The sequence below is a fragment of the Musca domestica genome, unplaced genomic scaffold (assembly GCF_030504385.1).
Source record: "Musca domestica strain aabys unplaced genomic scaffold, Musca_domestica.polishedcontigs.V.1.1 33, whole genome shotgun sequence".
NCBI classification, from domain to species: domain Eukaryota; kingdom Metazoa; phylum Arthropoda; class Insecta; order Diptera; family Muscidae; genus Musca; species Musca domestica.
The window spans coordinates 400,586-417,402 of NW_026712312.1; the positions used below are offsets into that span (position 1 = coordinate 400,586).

Genomic DNA, 16,817 nt, shown 5'->3' on the forward strand with positions numbered 1-16,817 from the left:
CTAGAACTGTTGGGACCCTGTTGTAGAATCTGAACTGCGATGTTAGGGGCATAATAGAGTTGAGGCGATAAATGTTATTTTGAATTACACAATAACGGAATTACAGCATTACGGAATTACGGCGTCAATAAATCTGGATGCTGTTCAGTGTTGGATTTATCGTTGGGCGCCACGGAGTAGTGCAAAAACCCTGTCCATATAATTTAATGTTTGAAAATTATTTGACACAAATTAAATCTACCCCCGGGGTGCATACCTCATGGCTTTATTTATCAACTTGCAAAATCGAAGTCGATTTCTGCTTATAGGTAATGACAACTTTACTTAATCGGTGTCCGGTCTATGGGGTTTAACGGGATTTTTAATTTTCATGAACCCCAAAAAGTATGCAATGATTAAAGTTATGAATGCTCATGTTATAATCCTCGTTAATAATGCTCATAAAAGTGGAAAAATACAGGGTGAGTTGAAAAAACTGCAACCAAATTCAGACTGCTGTCATTTCTAAGTCTCTCGTCCAACAGCTGTTCAAATTATTCCAGTGACAGCTCATTATATTGTTTATAAGCGTACGAAAGCATTTTGGTGAGAATTTTCTAGAAAAAAAAGTTATTCGTGATGAAATTCGAACGTGATAGTGTGTTTCCTTTATATTTGGCTGAAAAACCACAAGTGGCTATAGGTAGAGCACTCCAGCATTTAAATGTGAATAAATCTTTTGTGTCTCGTACCATCGCTAGTTACCGTGATGCTGGCAACGTAGCCCGACGTCAAGGAAGTGGATGGAAGAAAACAGCAACATCAGCAGAAATGGTTCGAAAAGTAAAGAAGCGACTTGATCGAAAAACGCGTCACTGTGGCCGAGAAATGGCTCGTGAGCTGAACATATCGCAATATTCCATTCGGCAAATATTGAAAAATGAGTTCGGGGTAAAGTCATTGAAATTCCAAAAAAATGCAAGAACTTACACCGCAACGGAAAAAAATAGACTCAAATGAGCTAAAGAGTTGCTTCGCTTGGCGAAAGTGGTGAACTGCCGAATTGGGTTTTCTTCGATGAGAAAACATTCGCTGTCCAGCAGTTTGTAAACAAACAAAATTATCGGGTTTACTTGCCTAAGAGGTCAGCTGAAAATGTGCACCATCGGTTGGCCACCAGAACTCAAGCGAATGTCGCTTTCCGCTCGTATTATTCGACCGTGGCATCAGAATAAATGCCGAATATTATTGCAAAAATATTCTGGCGGGTGTATTAAAGCCTTGGACCAGCAAACATTTTGGCCACAGACCTTGGACATTCCAACAGGACTCAGGACCATCGCATTCAGCATGCGCTTTATTTCCAGCGAACAATGGCCACCGAAATTTCCGGATACCAGTCTGTCGGACTATTGTGTCTGAAGTATTTTGGAAAGCAAGGTTGGCACTAAAAAATACCAAAGTGTCGATCACCTCAAGCAAGCACTTCGCCGGGAATGGGCCAAAATACCGCAGACCAATATTTGGACAGCGTGTGACGATTTCATTGGTCGTTTGAAGGCCATAATTCGTGCCAAAGGTGACCAATTCGGACAAATCTCAACTTATTCTAAAATTTGATGCTATTTCCGACAGTTTTGCTTTCATTCAAGATGATTTAAAAAAAATGTAAAAGTTGTAGTTGTTGTAGTTTTTTATCTCACCCTATAGATTATAACATTTGTTGACGAAACAGCTCATTAAAAAGTGGAAATCCACTTTGGGAAAGAAATTTCAGATGATTGTTGAAAATTGTAAAAAAAAATTGAAATTCTCAAAGCCAACTTTTACTCTCGACAATGTATCCCTACTACCAACCACATGCATATGACCTGCGAGCTTTAGTATGTCTTTAAAAAATTATGTTACCAAGACATAATCTCCATTTCGCAGTTCAGCTTCACAATATAATGTCCGAAACTACTTAAAATAACTATTAACTGTTAATAGCTGTAAAATATTGCATTGATCTCAATTTATATGAACAAAATATCTTTTTTAAAGGACTTTATATTTTAAAATAATAAAGTCAAAGGAACATCATTAAAAAATACAAAAATGGATAATTTTTAAATAATAGTTATGTACATAAGGACATCTTGCATTTTTGTTTTGGAAAATCCACCGTAATTTTTACTAAATCGAATTTTATTTTGAAGTTTGAGGTTATTTTTATGCCATACAATTGTTATTTGAAATCCAGTATCCCTCGGACAACCCGATGCCCTCAATATTGGAGTACAGCAAATTGAATACATTTATGGTATATTATATCCATTCCATAGATAAAAAATCCTCGCAAGAATGCATTTATTATACTCAACGTTGAATTGAAATTTAACTGAAATACAATTTAACTACAAACTGACTTTGATGATCCAAAAGTGTTCATCAACTATACATTTAATTCCCATAATTGATTTAAAATAAATTAAATAAAAAATGTGGTTTATATAAAAATTAACGAACGAAGATATACTTATAATAGTTTCATATATAATTATCAATATTATTATTTACATATATGTATATGGATGTAAAATATATAGTATAAAAAATAAAAAAATATAAATACCCCTCTTCTTTAAATCCTACTCAGTGTGATATTAAAAATAATTTAAGAGACAATAAAAATATAAAAAAGTAGAATAATAATGTATTAAAAGCAATAAATTTTAGTAATTTTTTAAGAATTATAGTTTTAGCAATAAAAAACGCTTAAAGTGTATATTTTTCCACATAGAATTATATTTTACAGATATGATAGATATTAATCACAAATATAACGAGTAAATAATGTAAATAACTAAATATTTTCTGATACGCTTTAAGAGCATAAATAAATCAAAATCATATATTATGTTATTATTTCTAATAGATAAACTGATTTCCTTTTTAATTTGAAATAGAAAATATTGCATATATTTTTTTAAATATTAATTTCGCGTTTTGTTAAATTTAATTAAGCCGACTTGCAATTTTTTAGGTTAATACTTTTTTATGACAATATATTTTATAAGTGCATACCCTATGTGTAGTTAAGAAATGTTTGCTGATAATAATTTTAAATGTCCTGCTATTTATTTTGTCAGTAATAAAAATACGTTTTATATACGAGAAATTGAGTTTTTGTTAAATAATTCAAATAATATGCCAGAGGAAACAAAAAAGGCTTTTAATTTTAGAGATTTGTTCAGTAGTAAAAACTAACACAGAATGTTAACAAACTAATTTTAACGAACAAATTTTGAATTTGAATTTTGATATTCTACAGCAACTTATACCTACCTAATTATTTTTGGTACTATGGCAACATTGCGCCATCTAATGACTAATATCAACATCTGGCAATGCCATGTGAACTAAAGTATTTAAAGAGTTGGCAACGCAATTTGTTTGTTTATGAATCATTATGACTTGTTCAGACGAAATGTGATTCCCACGGTAATTTTTCTGGTTGAATTACCGACAAAGTGTACAAACCATGGCAAAAGAATACATTAAAAATTAAATGCTTTTTCAAATATAAGTAGATTTTTATATGTTTTCTTATACGACGTCATTCGGAGATATTATAATTCGTATTTTTCAAAATTTTTTTACAAATTGGTTTGACAGTTCATTGTTTGATTGTTGATTGGTTTGACAGTTCATAGTTCCAGCAGCTGTGTCGATGCGTCTACCCAAGGTAGATCTAACAGGTAACCGCATCGGCGAATTGCTACAACAAAGCAACTTTTGTTGTACCCTCATGACATCGCCTTGACATTTAAAGGTTGCGGCAAATTTTTTTTCAACCAATCTGAAACGAGGTGTTTGTTTACATTTTATTTTATGTGCCTCTCGCCGTAAACGAACGTCGCAAATTATATTCAATAGAAAAAGTAGAAAATAAATGATTTTAAAGAAAAAAAAAAAAAAACATAACACCAATATCGTTCTATGCAAAATCAGGGCACCAACACTCCAAAGCATATGGCCATACATTCACCACATATTCAATAGCAGCAACAACAGCATATGAATATCAAAATCTCAATAATAATAATAGCCAACAACATAATATCCAGCAACAGAATCGCAAAATTTATCAGGTGAGTATTTAGTTATTATTTTGATCCATGATCAACCACTCTTATTCTTGCAGGCGGTAATAACATAAACAAATTTGTTGTTGCATTCATTTAGGTCCAATTCACCATTACAACAATTTGTTTTGACATTTAATGGTGCCGTCAGCTGCGCTGATGCGATTACCTAGTACATCTACCTTGCGTCTACTTATATACTTTTACTATGGTACAAACAAAAGACAGGGCTTCCAATGGGTTCGCCGACTTCTCTGTTTGTAGCCGATTTGGTGATGAAAAAACTACTTCACACCTATTTGGGAAAACTTACAACAAAACGAACGATTGTGACAAAGTATGCTGACGATCATTTTTGTGATTCTTGAAAGTGCAATACAAGACACACTGACAATGTTAAATATTTCTATTGGGAATTTATGTTAAAACGGTCTCACCAATAGCGGATAAAATTTAAAATCGGATGGAACCATGGTACACTAAAAGGGAAGGTAGAGCTACCAGCTGATTACAGCTCCTTCTATTCTACAGACAAGTCCCCTTTGATGAACGCATTGGAAAACAACATTGAAGCAGTTATTTGTGAGATACCGGCCGAAAGAGTATGCCAAAATTGGACTAAGCAAATGGACCATTTGAGGCTCAGTCGCGGTCAACATTTGCATGAAATAACCTTCAAACATTAAATTGTGGGGACCGTGCTAATAGTTCAATAAAGATTTAAGGCTGCAAATACATAAAAAGCTTGAAGTCATGGCTAGGCATATTAATGCCAAAATATAATGAAAAACGACGGCAGGATTTTGGTGCGGCTCTGTAATTCCTTTGTGAAATGTCACAAAATAGGCCGTGCCATGACTTCAAGCTTCTTATGTACTTAGCCCTCAAGTCATATTTATGAATTTTATCTTTTTTAACGTTCTTACAGCTTTTAAAAATTCGCATTTAGCTATATCTAGATCGATTTTTAACAAGTTTGAAGAAACTAATTTTGAAAAAGTTCCACTGAAATATGTCGCTATAATTTTAAAAATTCTGAACATCAGGTGTTACAATACGAAAACGTAAAGCTCTTCAGTCAACTATGTGTCAGAGAAGGTAGCATTTATTACGTAATCCAAAAACGAAGTTTGAGATTCTGTTAAAAAATGTAACTAAAATCATGCACCTACAATTTTCGGTCATAGGCTGTAATACCCATTACAATTCCGGTGAATAAAGTCGCTAAAAACATCATATTACCGAATATCGGGAGGCACCGATATATGAGGGCTATACGAAGTCGTGGACCTGCACGGACAATTTTCTGTCATAGGCTGTAGTATCCGCTACGAACTTCAAATACCAAATTTGAAACATTTCCGGTGAATAATGTCGCTTAAATTACCAAAATACCGAAAATAGGGAGGTACATTTATATTTGCGCAATATCAAAAGTCCTGCATTCAACATTTATTTCAAGTCTGATCAGATGTTTTCCTTTTGTTGGTTAATTTTATCGAACTTTCTCAATACCTACGCATTCGTTTATTTGGAACGTTTAAACCTTCCACAGCTGAACTTCTGGGGAGAATATCCCAGACAAAAAACAAGGGAACTGATGAGGATTGGTGGCTCTTTCCGAAACCTAGGTATTCCCTGGCTTACCCCCTGGTAAACATTACCATCGTTCTCCACTAATAAACAAACGTTGTTTTTTTTATAAAAACAACAATAAAGGGATAAAGCCTGACCATTTTCCAACAACAAAATACTACGGTACCCGAACAAACAAACCAACACTGGTCTATATATATTATATTTATAAATCCATTGTTAATACACAAAGCAGTGATGGGAACCTATTTTCTATGCAGTGAAATTTGACAAGATAAATTACAGAAAAATGCAGAGTTGGGCATTATAATTTGAAATGAAGATACCTTGATTTAAGTGTACCAAGCATTTTCCCTGTAACTTCCGCCCAATCCAAGTGCCTGCACTGTTTTGTTCAATGGTGTGTAAACCTCCTTACATTATTTTTATCTTTCCCTTTTTTTATTCAACAATGTTTCAAATTTTGTGCTAGTTCCGCGCTCTTTTAGTGAATGTGTTCAGTTTTCCTCATGTCTCATTCGTAAACATCAGAGGTTCCTTTGGGGCTTTTGCTTTCTGTTAATTTTTTATCAAGTATTCCTTTTTGGCGTTGGGGACGACTTTCATTTTGGTTTCCAACAAAACAACTCAGTCACAGTCACAGCTGTTCCAGAACCTGCAATTTTTTCGATATCATAAAGGGAAAATCGTGATCATAGTAAAAGCTTTTACATTCTTGCTGTGCTGGAACAGACCATAAGTTGAACAGCAATTTAAAATCGACTATGAATAGTTGAGTACTCGTTTTTCACCCAAGTCCATAGCCGAGTTCGAGTTTTATAACTTAGAGTACTAAAGGTCGATTATCCGATTAATCAGAAGTCGACTTACCTATCCCTACTAAAGCTGATAAGGTGGCTGTTTTTTATATACAAAGCGTCGTTATAAAGTTAAAAAGTGATAAATTAATAAATTTATAAAGTTATTTGTGAAAACAAAAGAAGGCAATAACAACTGAAGTTCTAAGGTGCACACAACAACAAGAAACACAGGGAAAATGTTACAATTTCTGAAGAAATCTTTGATTAATCTTTACCTCCAATATGAACTGGTTACCAATATTTACATGTTCGAGCCATGGGAGAAGAAATTGATAAGTATGGAAGGCAATGCATTATTTATTTATTTTTTTTTTTATTAAAACGCAATTCCTCTATCTCCCGTTGATGTTTTCTAGATGGCTTTGTCGCAATCATTCTATCTTTGGTGATATTTTCTAGTTACTTCTATTTGCCCTCGTACATTGAAACTTTCCTACAGTTCATAACGCCACAACAACAACAATCGCAACAGGGTGGCATATCAGCGACGGGACCTGCAGCATCATATGCCGCTCCCATATTGCAAGCAGAGAAAATTAGTATAAGTTAAGAACGAATGACACTTTGTGTTTGTTGTAATCTCCAAATGCAATCGTGGCACTCGATGGCTCGGAATGATATGCAGGGAAATAATGCAGCAGCAGCGACCACTTCAATTTCCACAAGTGACTTTATTTTTAATCATCAATATTTTTAAGTTTCTATAAGAAAGATATTGTTATATGAATTGAATCTTTAAAAGGCAAGGTTGTTAAACAAATATTTTGAAAATAATAGGTACTATGTCCAATAAGCTCAAAGCATTGTTGAATGCCATTAAAATTGATATTTAAGATAATAGCAATTGTTTGATTACTGTACATTTTCGATTGACATTATGTGTACGTATTTAATTGATGTGTGTGCTATTGATATATTGTAATTTATTAAAAAAAATTATTATTATTTGAGAATTGTAATTTTTACTTGAAATTCTAGCAAATATAAAAGACTATTAAGACAAAATTTTATGTGTCGAAAATTAAGTTCTTATTCAGGCATAAGGATATACTTAAACAATATTTCCCACTTGGATTTTCTATGGAATTGTGTCCCAAAACAGCCAAGTCTTTTAGAAATTATATATTTCACGTTCAAAAAGATCCCAATTTTGTGCAAATTTTGGAAATTCGTAAATTTCCATTGAATTTAAATGAAGCTTGTCGATATTTAAGAAAGGTAACGAGAGAGAATAATGGAATTGAAATTTGACCAAGATTTGAATAACTTTTCTTTTATAGGTAAGGCAATTTGATGAGCTCGACAGGATTAAGTTATTGCGCTGCCTCTGTGTTGGGGAAGGAGGCGTGATATTGGTAAGGACACTTACTATAGACTAGTTAAGGATGGCAAATGGAGAGTAAAATGGAATTGAAAGACTCGATTTACCAAGATTAGGAAAGCAGCAAAAGCAAATCAGACGTATATACATGGCCGATCCATCGGAGTTTCTTTCCTCAATCATCAGAAATGCCAGCAGAGAATTTTCCATCAAAGAGAATCCACTGACAATAGCTGATCATGAACGTCTTCTGACTGATGACAGAAATAATGGAAGTGAATGGCATATAATTCTGATTTTTCATACTGCTGTTTGATCTCGGAGTGGCTTATCAGTGAACCTGCTTTTTACAGTGGCATATGAAGAAGAGATTTCAATTCGATTCAAAAATTAAGTGGCAGAAACTGAGTGTGAACTGGGTTTTTTTCAAGATGCACCGTTCAATCAGCGTCTAAATATATTGCTCTATGGGAGAATGGTCCAAAGCAGGGGCAGGTCTTATCGAAGTCGGTTGGTATGAGGGAGTAAGTATGGTAATTAAAAAGCGTTCAAAGCAACTGTGGGTGATTCTATTCGAGTCTGAAAACGACCTTCAAGTTCATGTTGATCAGAATCTCGTCTGCAAATATTTGCCGACTTTTTATGACCACTTCGTGACATGACTCCTTGGAGTTGAAACAATTAGAGGTACAATGAGTACTGTCGGATATTATTTTTTTTAGATCTGCTCCAACACCTTTTGCCTTGTACAACCATTAAGCGTCCAGGATTAATAAGGTTCTTGTCTTATGCCTTGTGAGTGTTCCTTCCATGACTGTAACAGGCAGTAAACAACCGACTCCAACATGTCATAGCCCTTTAACCACGGCAGCATATAAAATAAATCTACTACTTGTTGCGGGTCCCTGTTATTAACAAGTTTGAGTTCGAATACAGTCCGGCCCTTAATGTTAAGGAAAGGAAATCGGTTTAGGCGATTAACTAACGCAGATGTGCCATTGACTGTAGGCATTATTATGCTACTAATTCCTCCCTTCGGATTGTATGTTTTTAAAGACAGTATAGAGAGGGTATATATATGGCTAGAGAGGGTATATATCATTTGATACGGCAAAAAGTGCCTCATCGAAATAACGGCTTCAGACACTAGATCTCTTGCTACCAAATCCGTTTCACGACATTTGGAGTCGATTTAGCGATGTCCGTCCGTCTGCCTGGCTGGTGCGCACGACAACTCTCGAAGGGAGTATCCGATTTAATCTAAACTTGGTACATCGTAATATTATTGTCAAACTTAGATCGAGTTCCAAGATGGCCTATATCAGTCCACTCCTTCTGGTACCTCCCCCACAAAGGGTCAACATTTTGAATACCCATGGAGTTCATAAAACGCGAAATTCAGACTTGCTACATCTAATATTTCCATAAAAACAAGATATGTTATGAAGATGGTACAGATTGGACCATTTCTTGTGGTATCTCCCCCACATAGGGTTTAAAATTTTTGAAAAAAAAAAAAAAAAATAAACAAAACGCTCAAAGAAATTAAAATAAGCATCCAACTCTCTTCAAATCTCATACATCCAAATATTTTTGCTAACGCAAGATCTGTACCTCACTCACAAAGGGTCACAATTTCCAATACTTATATCTGTCATAACTTGCGAAACAAGTCGGCAATTCTTTACAATTTCGCATAAAATTGAATATAAATGTTCGATTTCCTTCAAATTTTTCACATGCTAGTATTTTTATCTGTATTAGTTGAAGTATGAAAATGGAATACTTCGGTCGACTATATCTGTTACCCCATGCATATTTCCACATTTTCCAAGAATTTACACATATCTCATATAAAGTATAGGAAGAAATTAATATAGTCCAAATCTGACACGTTCTAATATTTATATCAGTTTTAGGTCAGATACGAATAGGTCAACTGCTTCGGAACTTCCCACATAAAGGGCAACGGTTTGAATAATCATAACTCTAGGCTGGGGGTATATATCTGTCGGCAAAACCGACTGATACTATTTTACTTGTTTTAATATTCCTTTTGCACCACAAAATATTCCTCGGACACTCCATAAATTGAAGTAAACCATAGTCTTTGACTGGCTCCGCTGGACCGTCAGTAGATATGATATTCAGTACATATTTTAGATAAAGTTTATAATTTTTGGTATTTAAAAGTTTTATCTCTTCTTCCCATTTGAATTAGCAGTAATTTCATATTTTGGGTTCTTATCTTAGGGGAAGATCTCTTACGGCACTATGTATATGTTCTAACCAAACGGGCAAGAGAATTACATAATATTAAAAAAAAACTATTCATAAAATCAGTTTCATTCTTAAAATAAATTAAATCAAAACTTTTTAGAGTAGTAATAAAATTGTACAAAAATATATTTGTTTGTAATTAATTTATACTATATTAGACCTATGTTAATTTACTACTTCACGAGATTCCTTATTGCTCTCCACTTAAAGTCCCACAGGAGAAATACCACCTCAACAATGCGTATTAGAGAGACATTGAAAAATAGACCAGCCAATCCTCCAAGGGAAACTGAAATACAAAATAGATTAATTACATTATATCGCCTACCTTAAATATAAATTTAAACATAAAAATCAAAAATAGATAGACTTTTTAATAGGTGCCAAACTCAATGGCTATGGTAGATTATCTTTTACTCCTATTTTAAAGTACTATATAATAATTGTCTCAACTATTATTTGGTAAGAATGATTTGGAAAATGGATACCCATGTATTTATGTCATTATTTAGGGTATTGAAATTATGTTTTTTATCTATCATGTTTTAGCTGAAAATAAATTTTATTTTTCTAGGTATTGAAAGTATTTACTTACTTAATAAATCCAAATTTGATTTTGAAACTTTTCTCACATAGCGCAGAGTGGGTAATTCCGCCAGACCTACTCGGATTTTCGTAAAGTCTGTCTTCTTCTTTTTATTTCTTGGAAAACAAATAAACATTTATTATTGATTCTGATTATAAATATTGAATTAACATACTCCTCTGCAGAATTAAATATAATATTATATTCCGGTTCCTCACACGGGCTCATGCAATCGCACTGGCGACGTTCTTCCAATATATCATAATAATAATCCGTTAGACACATGAGGCCCTCATAATCACACATGTGATAATGGGGAGATCCTGAAAAAAGCATTTATACAAATATCAAATATTTTATATATTTTCCAGCCACATACCTTCCTTGGCCAAAAAGTGATTACTGCAATTGCAAAATTTCAAATGTATCGAGAAGGCACACTCCACCACACATGTTGAGAAACTATAAAAACTGTACAGTTTCAAATGCCTCCCCAGCTCGGTGATTTCACTAAAGAAGCGACACTTTCGCTCCTCCATATCAATGTTATCCAAACTCGGATGATTGTAGACTTCCATGGCATTTATAACGACTTCTTTGTTCAGACCTTGTAATACTGTTTCTCGTATCATACCTTCGGCCGTTAGAAATGGTATTTCAAAGGGGGAGTGTAAGAAGAGTTGTATATCGGCTGTTACCTCAAATGTCAAGAACCCGGCACCGACTTCGCGATTGTTAATGTATTGAGTTTCGGCGATTTTACTGTAATTAAAAATCATCAACAAGTAAGAAAGGAAATTATAAAAGATGAATGCTTTCGAAATGAAGGACACTGTTGAAATACAACATAGGTATGCATTTTTAGAAATTTAAACAAAAAAGGGCAGGATTTTGCGAAAGAATAAAGCTAGAGTTCTGAAATCGGGAATGTGATACATTAGGTGATGTGCAAGTGTAACAATGTGTGCCATTATTGGAAAGCTAATCTTAAATGTACTCAAAACGACTAAATACACTGTCATGGTGTTTGACGGAGTTTCTGAATTTTGGGTTACTGCTCATGTTTGGATGAAATACTTTTTTATGCGAATGCCAAGAGTGCGACAAGTACTAAGTAGTACTATAATTGTTAAAATTCGGCACAGCGTGAACAGATAGTGGTTGAAATCTGAAATTTGTTTTTGTGGTCGCTGTCATGTGTAACATATGGAGTTTGTCTAGGAAATGTGTACTATAATTGTACAAAAATGCTGAATGATACCATATTTGGTATTGGGTGAAGGGATAGAGCGTGAATCTTGAATTTTGATATTGAGGTCAGATAGGTGAGGTGAGATATGGAGGTAATTTTAAAGTGTGTATCATAAAATTGATCTTGATTGAAGGGATAGAGATAAAATTGTGAAATTTGACATAATTGTTGGTATCTGAGGTTGAGATTTAGAGGTGGTTGCGGAAATGTGTTCTAGAACTGTACGAAAAGTACTGAATGGTGCTATATTTGATATTGGATCAAGTGATTTAGATTACTGATGGTATCTATGTTTGAGATATGGTGTCCTAAATTTGTACTAAATTTGGTATTGGGTGATGGCATAGGGCTGAAATTCTCAAATTTGATATTGAGATTTCTATTGGTATCTGGAATTAAGATATGGAGGTGGTTTTTGGAAATGTGTACTATAATCGTTCAAAAAGTACTAAATGGAGTTAATTTTGGATCACTGTTGGTGTCTAATATGGAGAGATGCAGTTTGTTCGGATATGCGTACAAAATGTTACTAAATTTGGAGCTGAAACCACGATTTTTACATTGCAATAACCTTTGGTGTCTAGGACTGAGATATGGAACGGTTTTACAAATGAGTACTAAAACAAGTTAAAAATTATCAGTCGATTTTGCCGACAGATTCAAATTCAAAATTATTTAAACGATTAACCCTCTATGGAGTAGGTTCCGAAGGAATGGGCCAATATTGTCCATTTCGTATCGGAGCTAAACAAATATGATAAAAATATTGCAATGTGCCAGGTATGGACTATATCGACTACTTTCTTCAGTTTATATAATGTGTGTGAGTTACCAGATATAGTCGACCGAAGTATTTATACTAATATTCATCCAATACAGACAACAATATTGGTATGTGCAACATTTGAAGGAAATCGAATTGTGTGCGAAATAATGAATTCCGATAAATAACATTCTCATATCAGATTTCTGGTTAAGAGAAATATTTAGGTATAGCAAGTTGTAAAGAAACGCCGAATTGTTTCGCAAGTTATGACAGATATAAGTGGGTGAGATATCAGAAGGTGTTCGCAGATATATATCACCTTCACAAGAGATCTTTTGTTAGCAAAAATGTTTGTATGTTTGAAATTTTAAGACAGTGGGTGCTTTTTTCCATTTCTTTGAGCGATTTGTTTTCAAAATCTTGTACCCTATGTGGGGGAGGTACCATAAGAAATAGTCCGATCTCTACCATCCTGATAACATATCTTGTGTTGATGGAAATTTTGAGATGTGCCAAGTCCGCATTGAATCGAATGTTAATTTCGCGTTTATGAGCTTCATAGGTATTCAAAATGTTGACCCTTTTTGGGGGAGGTACCAAAATGAGTGGACCGATATATCACATCTTTACAGCAGATATTGTGTTACTAGAAATAATGGTATGTCTGAAATATGAAGGAAACCGGATGCTTATTTCGTATTTTATAATCTTTGTAGTTATTCAAAATTTTGACCCTTTATGGGGAAGGTACCAGAAGAAATAGTCCGATTTCTACCATCTTTATAACATATATTGTGTTGATATAAATATTGAGATGTGCCAAGTCTAAATGATATTCAAAATTTTGTACCTTTGTGTGGGGGGAGGTACCCGAGGGGGTGGACCGATATATCTCATCTCCACACCAGATATTTTGATTATTTAATTATTGGTATGTAGTGAATTTGAAGAGAATCGGACTCTTATATTTTATAAGAAATATAATTTTTCCAAATTTTGTCCTTTTGCGAGTGGAGTGGGCCGGTATTGCCCATTTTCGCACCCGACCTAGTACTGACAAAAATATTGGGATTTGCAAAGTTTCCCCTAAATCGACTGATTCTTTCTCTTTTTATGAGGTAAATTATTTTCATTGAAAATATTAACATTTTGTGGGGGAGATATCAGAAGGAATGAACCGACGTTGCCCATATCCGAACTCAATCTTAGTTTGACATTTGGTCCACGTTTTGTAGCCATATGGCAGAGGGTATAATTATACGAAAAGTACTTTTTATTATTAGAGCTGAAATTCTAAAATTTGATACCTATGGAGACGTTGAAATAGTTTTGGAAAGCAAAATTTGATATGGTCCATTGTGCAATGTCATAGGCTGTAGTACCCATTAAGAACTTTAAATACAAAATTTTAAACAATTCCGGTCAAAAATGCAGCTAATATCATTAAAATACCGAAAAGGGGAGGTTATGTGTGATGTTATGTTATATGAAGACGTGGACCTACATTGGCAATTTGCCGTCATAGGTTTTAATTTGAAACAATTCCGGTGAATAATGTCCCTATCATCAAAATACCGAGTATCCGGAGGTATCGTTATATGGGGGTTATACGAAGACGGGGACATGCATACACAATTTGTTAATTTATCTTAGGCTGAAATTGAAACATACCGAATATCGGGGAGGCACCGATATCGTGGACCTATATAGACAATTCTTTGCCATGCAGTAAAGTACTCATAAAGTACACCTTGTGTAGAATTTTCCACAATTCATTTGAAAAATGTTACATATGGCCTATACGACATTGCGGACCGATGTAGCCCATCTTCGAACTTGACCTGCCTGCAGACAAAAGACTGATCTGATCAAAATGTGCAAAATGTTAGGTTCCTATCGTGAACCTATCGTTTTGACCCTAGCGGGATTACAATGGACGGACAGACATACAGGCGGATAGGGCTTAATCGTCTTAGAATTTAACACTGATAAAAAATATATATACATATATATATATATATATATAAAATTTTAAGGTGGACTTTCGCCGACCAAGTAGCGGACACTCGCTAGTTATTATATAAACCTTATATTATTGTCATCGACTCAATATTATTTTAAGGTCATCAAAAATTGCTCTCGGTCTAATCCGTCTCCTTCTATATATTGTATCAGAGTGTGGCGTAGAATATTACTTACTTAGCTTGATTGGAGTTAAAGGCAAAACATAGTCCGTATTCAGTGCGCAGAGGTTGAAAATGGTCACAGCATTCAATAAAATTGTTGTTGTATTTACAATTTCCTATTAATTCTGAACAGTTGCTGCGAAACTAAATGAAATAAGAAAATATAAATGTATTACAAATTGTAACAAAAATGTACAATGAATCCTCTCAAACCAGCCGTCTCCTGTGAGGGAACCTCTTATTAAGGAATACTCAATCAATTAGATATTCTCACAGAAATAACTACTCGAAAGGCAAATAAAATTGTATAAAAAGGGAGCAAGGAAAAGTGGAATGTCCCTCCCTTTCTGCCACACACAGATTTAGATTTTGAAGATTTTCCATGTCCAAATTATGTTATTATATTTTTTTAAACTATAGCTTTTGATGACTGGTTTTTGATGCTTCACTGTACATTAAAGCTATACCTTACCATTGACAAAAGTCGTGTAAAATTCCGTGGACATGTTATATTTTGATTGTCACATGCATCACACGATGTGCAACTGCCTTGGAAATAAACGATTTCGCCAACCACATCGTCCAACCGCAAATCGTGGTCAACACCAAAATATTTCTCACTCAAATCCCATATTTTTTCACCATTGTAAAGTTCGCATATGGTCACAGCCGGAAATGAGGTATTCCAATTTAAGCTGGTAATAGAAATAAATGAAATTTATTCATTGGGATTTTCCACACACACATACATATGTACTTACAACAGAGTATCCAAATTAAAGGAGATTTTTGTTGTTTGAAAATTATTCAATAATCCGGTGCTGATATTCAAATACATTGGCATTGCAATTCCCACAAATGTTATATAGAAAACACTAAATTCCAGAGTTAGTAAATATTTTTTTTTTATTTTTATAGGATTTTTCTTACATTTTTGGTACAATTTTTAGTTTTTCCTTCCAGGACATTTTCCGCCAGCGTTCGCTCAACAAATGTTTTAATTGATTTCCACAACTGTTTTTTGGTATCCATGTTTTGGTTTTCAGTTATTGTCCAAAAAATGTACATACAAATGTCAACGAACCGCTTACCACAACAAAATCGTTATTAGGCCAGGAACACGAAAACACAATAATGAGAAATTTAGGGAAATTACAGATTAGCCAGTAGTAAAAGGAGCTATACAAATTGTAATTAGTATTTTACACGCATGTTTTATGATTTATATTAGGAATAAATTATTTCAGTATTTGTATGGTTTAATTTGGCGAGAGAAATGGGAAATTTGTTTAGTATTTTTTGTAATAAAAAGTTGAACCAATATTCAGTTCGATTGGACTTACCAGAAGTATTTCATTTATAAAACATTTATACTATTTCAAAGCAAAATATCAACATTTATAGAAATATAAGTATAATTGGACGCCATATAAAGAAGATCGACAATAAATGTTCCAGGGAAGTAAACAAATATCTTGGGCGCCATTAAATATAGGATTAGAAACATTAACCAACACTCTCGGGTATGTAAAGTTTGGTTGACATTTAAAAATGGGTCAGGATGCAGTAATTGGGCGCCATTTAAATACAGGGTGAGATGAAAAAACTTCAACCAACTTCAGACTGCTGTCATTTTTTAGCCACTCTTCCGACAACTGTAAAAAATTATTCCAGTGACATCTCATTTATTATTTACAAGCGTACAAAGGCATTTTGGTGAGAATTTTCCTGAAAAAAAGTTATTCGTGATGGAATTCAAGCGTGATAGTGTGATTTCTTTATATTTGGCTGGAGAACCACTATCGTGGCTATCGTTAGAGCACTCCAGAGGTTAAATGTGAATAAATATTTTGTGTCTCGTACC

The 16,817-nt window shown here is 34.0% G+C and overlaps 2 protein-coding genes across 2 annotated transcripts; one reads left to right on the forward strand and one right to left on the reverse strand.

Annotated features, from left to right (window-relative positions):
- The first annotated feature begins 6,637 nt into the window (after positions 1 to 6,637).
- LOC131803782 (serine palmitoyltransferase small subunit A-like) lies at positions 6,638 to 7,565 on the forward strand. Its single transcript, XM_059125477.1, has 2 exons — positions 6,638 to 6,838; positions 6,919 to 7,565. Exons 1-2 carry the CDS (start codon positions 6,739 to 6,741, stop codon positions 7,110 to 7,112), a joined length of 294 nt encoding a protein of 97 aa, XP_058981460.1. The 5' UTR covers positions 6,638 to 6,738; the 3' UTR covers positions 7,113 to 7,565.
- A 2,761-nt stretch (positions 7,566 to 10,326) lies between these two features.
- LOC131803783 (sodium channel protein Nach-like) lies at positions 10,327 to 16,059 on the reverse strand. Its single transcript, XM_059125478.1, has 8 exons — positions 15,884 to 16,059; positions 15,715 to 15,828; positions 15,426 to 15,648; positions 14,967 to 15,097; positions 11,129 to 11,511; positions 10,925 to 11,072; positions 10,759 to 10,865; positions 10,327 to 10,452 (listed from the first exon to the last, which is right to left on the reverse strand). The coding sequence occupies exons 1-8, from the start codon at positions 15,919 to 15,921 to the stop codon at positions 10,337 to 10,339; spliced, it is 1,260 nt and encodes a 419-aa protein (XP_058981461.1). The 5' UTR covers positions 15,922 to 16,059; the 3' UTR covers positions 10,327 to 10,336.
- Positions 16,060 to 16,817: the final 758 nt, after the last annotated feature.

What these genes read in the sequence shown, in the direction of transcription:
- LOC131803783 (XM_059125478.1), bottom strand. Translation starts at nt 15,921, where the DNA reads ATGTCCTGGAAGGAAAAACTAAAAATTGTACCAAAAAT. An exon ending in ATATTTAATTCTGCAGAGGA is followed by an intron (nt 10,866 to 10,924) that starts GTATGTTAATTC and finishes TTGTTTTCCAAG; the next exon opens with AAATAAAAAGAAGAAGACAG. An exon ending in ATCAAATTTGGATTTATTAA is followed by an intron (nt 10,453 to 10,758) that starts GTAAGTAAATAC and finishes TTTGTATTTCAG; the next exon opens with TTTCCCTTGGAGGATTGGCT.
- LOC131803782 (XM_059125477.1), top strand. Translation starts at nt 6,739, where the DNA reads ATGTTACAATTTCTGAAGAAATCTTTGATTAATCTTTACCTCCAATAT. An exon ending in ATGGGAGAAGAAATTGATAA is followed by an intron (nt 6,839 to 6,918) that starts GTATGGAAGGCA and finishes GATGTTTTCTAG; the next exon opens with ATGGCTTTGTCGCAATCATT.